At 40.1% G+C, this 7,234-nt stretch overlaps 1 protein-coding gene across 3 annotated transcripts in view; it reads right to left on the bottom strand.

Annotated features, from left to right (window-relative positions):
* PHKA2 (phosphorylase kinase regulatory subunit alpha 2) overlaps positions 1-7,234 on the bottom strand; it is a 75,347-nt gene that overhangs the window by 47,909 nt on the left and 20,204 nt on the right. For all 3 annotated transcript variants that reach the window (XM_006911627.3, XM_015589182.2, XM_015589184.2), the window contains 2 exons: positions 3,333-3,491; positions 547-594 (listed from right to left, as the gene is read on the bottom strand). In XM_006911627.3, the coding sequence (XP_006911689.1) occupies positions 547-594; positions 3,333-3,491 (207 nt within the window). The remainder of the gene's footprint in view (positions 1-546; positions 595-3,332; positions 3,492-7,234) is intronic.

Raw genomic sequence — 7,234 nt, 5'->3', positions numbered from 1 at the left:
GGGAAAGAGGGCACATGCTGAATAAGGGTGGGCATGATATCGTAGGAATCACTGCGTCTGTTGCAGACCCTAGTCTGATGTTCTGTACATAGCATGTGCTCAATGAATTGTTTTATTTAACACTCACTGAAAATACCAGTAAATAATGATGTCAAATTTTAAAAACTCAAAGATTTCAACTCAAATGAAAAGAAACCTTATTATAAACTCAACAGAATGAACAATAGTACATAGATTTCTAGGAGTGGCTTTTAAAAAACAAAGTTTTTAACCCCCCATTTTTTTTTTTAAAAGGCATGTTTTCCTTTTACACAGGTAACTCCTTAAAAGAGATTCTAAGAAACAGTGTCCTTTGAGTCTTTGGTTCTATAGTACAATAAAAGTAGTGAAGATAATTTTAAAAGGAGAAAGTAAGCAAAATATTTTCAATTTCTCTTCATTTTGGGAAGAAAAATTCAAAACACTTAAAGAATGTAGTTGTTACCATGAAAATGACAAAATGGCCCACACGATGACCCACAAACACATTTGTCGTTTTCCGCCTACCTGTCTCATCATGCACTGGAGAAGACCCCGCATGAGTTTCACCACATTCTGTAGAAATAAAGTGGGGTCAGTAATAAGGCCGGCTCTCCCACTCCATGAAAAGCTCACTACATAGCTGGTAAGCCAGCGCTGCCTGGAGACTTTCCTGAGAAGGTAGATTCAGATCATATACAAGTATTCTGATTGTTTCATTATTTCTACCTCTCCATCACAAAGAAACAAAATCTTGACAAAGTGACGTATCTCAAATAAAAGGGTGGGACCAGATGGCCCCTCTTGGCTCTGAAATCCAGTGATTCCTCACTGATATTTCAGCAAGACAACTGTATAAGCCTAGTATGCTGGAGATTTATGGCACAATTCTCAGTAATTTATTTTTGTTCTGCTGAGGACGCATTAAGTCCACAATGCTTGCCCCAAAGTAATGCTGCTTTGTGCCAAAATAGCCATTTGTGACACCATTACTAGACTATTGAGTAAAAGTTCTTACAAAATGCAAGTAGCTGCCAAGGTTTCTTAAGACTATGTATTGCAACCAATTATTATAATTCTTTTTATTATAAGTAACACTCTGATAATCAGACACTATGTCCAGGCATGTACAAAACGTTTTAGCTGAATTCTAATTCTTGCAACGACCTTATGAGGTGGGTGTTATTATTACCCCACTTTATAGATGAGGAACCAGAGGCTGAGAGAGAGGAAGCAACATTGCTAAAGTCTCCCAGCTGGCAGTAGGCAGAGCAAGGACAGAGCCCAGGCCATCTGACTCCAGAGTTTGAGCTCTTAGTCAATACATTAGGTGGCCTCCCATTTCCTCCACAATTCAGGTCCAGTGAAAGAATGCTCTTAATATGTCCTATTAAAAGCACTATAAAACTAATTCTCAAATGGCTGGAGAATGGGATATTTTGTAGATCAAAGCAGCCTGGCTGAAAGAAGCTCCCACCCAGGGCCATGGGCATCTCACTTTGTCATATATTCTTTTGAGGCAGAAAATGTTGCCTCATAAATAGAAGGCATAATTAACATTGTTATAATTAACACTTCCTATAGTGCATAGCATAAACATTTGTTAGTTTGACTTCCCTTCAAATAAAGAAAAGTTATGAAGAATCAGAGTGGTCCCCAACTGGGGGTGACATTACCATCCCCCAGGGGGGAGCATCTGGAAATGTGGGGGTGGAGGCATTTTTATTGTCACCATGATGGGGGTCGGGGCTACTGGCATTTGGTAAGGACCAAGGATCCTTAGAGTCCTGCAATGCATGGGACAGTCTCACACCATTGTAACTGTACTGCCTAAGCCCCAAATGCAATAGTGTCCTTGTTGAAGATCACTGGAAGACCTCATGTTATTTTCCATAATCAAGGGAGATGTCTCCTTTAGTTATTAACCACACTCAACAAATCAAACAAGTGGCCTGTTTGTGCCTTGCTATTGTCAGTCACCGAGCAGCAAATCTAGTCAATTCTAACCTGGATCAGAAACTGTTTACAGAAGAGAGGTAGAGAAGAGGTAGAGGAGGGAGGGGGAGAGAGGAAGGGAGAGAGAGCGAGAGCGAGCGCGCGCACAGGCATGGCTATACTCTAATTTTGTATCAAAGGGGGATAAGAAGTTTGGAGGACACTGGCATCAAATTATTATACTATTCAATGAATGATTAGCTTACGTAATAGCCATCCGACTTCTTGGAGGAGCATTCCATGCTTGCTGTAGGCATTTAGAGAACTACCAATTCTTGCCTTACCTCCAACACTATGCAACTTCACACCTCATACTCAGCATGTTAGTCAAATCCAACCTGTCCTTCCCTTGCTCCCACAGACAGTCCTCCTCTTTTAGCCTCCATACTGCTGTCACGGCTGCCTATAGCTCATGCCCATTTTGGTTGCTACAAACAAGCACAGATTGGGCCCTAAGAACTCTCCCGGGATCTGATGGCCCACTGACTATGAGGGTCAATGAGGAATGTATGAATCAAAGATACATCTCAAAGGTTCTCACGCCAAGAGAACTATACTTTCATGTGTCAATGCTCCCTACTTCAATGCTATCACTCAAAACATTCTGAAAACAGCTCCTGTGCTCAGGGACAGATTATTTCCTTATATATTCAGTGATGGCAAATCTTTCCTTTGGTGGGTATTTTGGTTTCTGATTTTAGAAAACAATACAAGGACTTCATTGTGTTGCATGGTAACATAGGCATGAAAATTGGACAACACAAATGTAGTTCAAAATTACAGGGTGACTATAAATGAATAAGGCTGCTTTGGAATGGCTTAAAACAGAAAGGCATTTTTAAGGTAAATCCAAAAATGTTTTAAGCAGTGGCAACACTGTTTGGATAAGTATCCTTTTAACATGACTACTCCGAAAGGAGCATATACTTTGGAATTTGTAGTTCTGGTGTATTGACTTAAAAAAAAACAATCATAATAGTTTATATAATCTCATTTATAAGTATGTATAAAATTAACAGAATATGTGTGGGAAAAACGTAGCTATTTTCCTATTCACACTGAATAGGAAAATAAAGGTGCTTTATTTTCCTATTCAGTGTGATTTTTGTTTGCCTTTTTTTTTTTTTGGAGGGAAAAATCTCAAAGAGAAAGACAAATGAGAGGCTGAGACCACCTAAGTGTCTCCCCAAAATATTCTGTAGAAAAAATGGAGGCGACACCTGCATCAAACTGTTCTGCACACACAGCTACTTCCTCTTGGCTTTTCAATTCAAGGAAAAGGAGCTAAAGGCTGAGACATGGCTACCAGTCAGCATTACCTGCTCCAGCTCATAGGCCTTGGCCTTGTCCTCGTCACGGTCGGCATTCTTGCGGTAGGCCATACCCAGGCCCCACACGGCCAGGATGCTGTAGATGTTATCCCGCACCCAGGCGTCCTTCTGTTCATGACTGGCAGACAGCAGCCCTGTGACGGGATTCTATTAGAGAAGAAACACAAAATAACTCAGCACCACCTTCACCCAGCTCTTGGGCAATGAATGCTTGCTCTCAGGGGGCACAACAAGGGGTGGGATGAGGAGTGAAGAGACAAAGTTCTAGTCTTTGCTCTGCCATTGACAGTGTGATCTTGGACAAGAAGTGACATCACTAAGGCAATCTCTAAGGAATCTTTTAACTTTGAAGTTCTTGTTCTTTTGCTTTCAGACCAGACCGCACTGTTGGAAGTGACAAACAGAAAAAGCCGACAAGACTTACAAAACTGTGCACTGTGAGCTTTGGGTCTTCTTCTGCCTTCATGTTTCCATACCAATTGGTAAAGCATTGAACTTGGGAGCGGGACCTCATTCCACTATTCTAGATCTGTCTGCCCAGGAAAGCTGCCTACCCTATTTAGCTGCCTCATTTGTAATCCTGACACTTCATGTGCCTAAAAAGGATGCTCTGAGCAACAGGACATTGGAGGGTCTATTTAGCTTGATATCACCAGTATTTAAAAGGGCAGCCGAGTCATTAAAAAGTGTATATAATGTCTGTAACAGCATTATTCATAATAGTCCAAAAGAAGAAACAACCCAAATGTCCATCAACAGATGGATAAACAAAATGTGGTCTATATAATGAAATATTATTCAGCAACCAAAGGAATGAAATACTGATAGGTGCTACAGCATGAAAGAACCTTGAAAACACTATGCTAAGGAAAAGAAGCCCGTCACAAATGACCAAATGGTACATGATTCCATTTGTATGGAATGTCCATAATAGGCAAACCTATAGAGATATAAAAGTAGATTAGCGGTTGTCTAGGGCTGGAGGTGGGGGTATAGTGGGAGGAAATGGGGAGCGATGATAGCTAGCAGATTTTTTCTTTTTCTGAATGACGAAAACATTCTAAAATTGATTGTAGTGAAGATGCACAACTCTGTGAATATAAGAAAACCATTAAATTGTACACTTTAAATAGATGAGTTATACGTAAGTAAATTATATCTCAATAAAGCCATTTTTTTTAAAAGCCGGTCCTAATAAACTCTGTACCTGGAAATAAAATGGATAAGATAGGAAAAGAGATGCATAAAGATAAAGGCTCTGTTGATTTTTTTCCTGAAAATATGTGAAGAAATATGTATCTAATAAAATACATTATAACATTCAGAGCCTTGCCAGCTTAAAAAATGCGTTACTCGAAATGGTATCAAATCATTCACAAGAAGGCTCATAAAAAAACTCTGTTGGGTAGTTTCAAAGTGAAACTGCTAAGGTGATTAGGTAAAACAAACAAACAAACAAAACACTGGCATGGTTTCAAATGGCCCCACCTACGGAATTAAATATTTAACTCTCTCCTTTAACTAAACATCTAAAACTCAACTGATACTGTCCTTAGGGGTAACAGGATTCATTCAGTGTATTGACACAGTTCTACAGCCAACAACTACAAATCAATGATTTTAAAGTCAGCTGGAACTGAAGTCTAGGGTGGCTGAGCGAAGGTCCAAGTCCTATTCTAATAGTGGACTACTGGAGTTCTTTAAAAAACAAAACAAAATAAACAAAAAAACCCACTATGCACCAACCCCAGGACAGGAAATCATCAAGAGATCCAGAGAAAGGACTCAGTCCCTTCCTGGCGTACTCATCAACCATGAATCCGTTGAGACAGCCTTCTGATGACATAGGAGTGACTACTTGCACATAGGACCAAGTGTGGTTTGGATTATGAAATGTCACTGTCAACTGAAAGTCACCTCTTTGATTCTCTAGTTTGGGCTTAACTGGTGAAATGGATTAGTTCATCCCCACCAAGAGGTAGACTGTCTGAACCCTGTGTTCCACTATAGAGAAGCTGTCTGGTGTTTTGGAGATCCCCATATTCAAAACTGCATGTGTGAGCCATGTTTGATTGGTGTGTTACTACACTCAGCAAAAAGAAATACTGTTATGGACCGAATGGTTATGTCTCCCCAAAATTCTTATGTTGAAATCTAATTCCCAGCGTGATGGTATCTGAAGGTGGGGCCTTTTGGAGATGATCAGGTCATGAAGGCAGAGCCCTCATGAATGGGACTAGTGTACTTACAAGGACAGGTCAGAGAGCCAGCTTGCTCTCCTTCTGCCATGTGAGGGTGCGACAAGAAGTTAGCTGTCTGCAACCCAGAAGAGGGCTCTCACCAGAACCTGACCACGCTGGTGCCCTGATATCAGAATACCCAGCCCCAAAACCTGAGAAATAAATTTCTGTTGTTTAAGCCAGCCAGTCTGTGGTATTTCGTTAGAGCAGCCCAGGCTGACAAAGACTTGCTTCTTTCTTTAAGTCTATATATTAAAAAAAAAAATACATTGTATGGGAAAAAGATATGGAAGTTCCATTTTGATGTGATTCATAAAATCAGATTGGGAGATACTCTGAAATTCCCAGCCTGCTGTCCCTTATAAGGATGACCAGTGGTTTTTGTCTTTGAGTATTCTATTAGTTAGAGGTGGATTATATTGCATCAGCTGCATTCTCACTTATTTTTGTGAATGACCTAACAGGTGCATCTCTTTACAGCTCTGGGGTCTTCTGCTTACATTAGCTATCTAAATGGAGGGGGAAACAAAAGGCCTCCATATCTGATGTAATTTCCCAAGCTAAATACAAACAGCCAAATTGCAGACAGCAGGAGGAAGGTAGGTATATTTGTCCAGATTAAGCCTATGGCTTCAGATATGTCATTCTAGCTATATGCTACTTTCCAATCTTTTAAAAATATAATTTGATTATATCGTTGTCTGCATATAACCTTCAATGTATTAAGAGCACAGGTTCTGGAAACAGACTGTCTACATTCAAAGCTCTATACCACAACCCAGCTGTGATTGAGCAAATTACTTTAGTGTCTCCATTTATCAAATGGGGATTAGAACAGTACCTAGCCCCCATGGGGTTGTTTGTGAGAATTAAATGAATTAATTCGTATCAAACATTTTAGACTGCGTCTGGCACAAATCAGCACTCAATAACTGTAAACCATATTAATATTATTGACCTATTTGAACAGATTTCATTCACACTACTTCTTTTTCATATACTTATTTCAAGAAATCTGATGAAGATAGATGGTTAGGGGAAGAATCTGCAAGTTAGCTTGATGTAACCATCGTTACTTTTATTAGGAAAAAAATAATGCCTGGGTGTCCTCTTTTATTTTTACTGTTAATACTGCTAATGGATATATTTTATCCCATTGATATGGTTCAGACAAAAACTCTGGTAACTCTCCACCCTTCTTTAGCCCTGAATTTTGCTCATTTATATAAATTTTCTCTTTGTTTTATTATACTAAAATCTGTGTACTTCACCTGAACAAAAAAAAAGAATATCAGTGACAAATTCTGTGATAAAAGCCACTCTACCATGCCGCAACGATTTCCTGAAGTGACAGGTGTGAGGCCCTAAAGGAAGAGGATGGTACAGAGCTCAGTCGATGGCAGCTGCAAGGATAGGTATGAAGAGGCAACAGTAGTGGCCCAATGCAGTGTCAGAGGAGACAGCACAGACCTGTGCTGAGACTCAGTGCCCCTGCTGCAGGGGAAGTGACAATGACATCCTCAAACTCTAGGAAAAGAGGCCCGAGACAGATGAGCCTAACAAGTTGTGTTTCAACAAGGGCAAGGGGCCAACGGCTGCACAGTTTGTCCTTTAACTCCAGTCATTTTATGGCCCCTCTTACCTTCTCAC

This window comes from Pteropus alecto, unplaced genomic scaffold (assembly GCF_000325575.1).
Source record: "Pteropus alecto unplaced genomic scaffold, ASM32557v1 scaffold23, whole genome shotgun sequence".
In the NCBI taxonomy this organism is placed as follows: Eukaryota; Metazoa; Chordata; class Mammalia; order Chiroptera; family Pteropodidae; genus Pteropus; species Pteropus alecto.
This window is presented reverse-complemented; position numbering and strand designations above follow the sequence as displayed.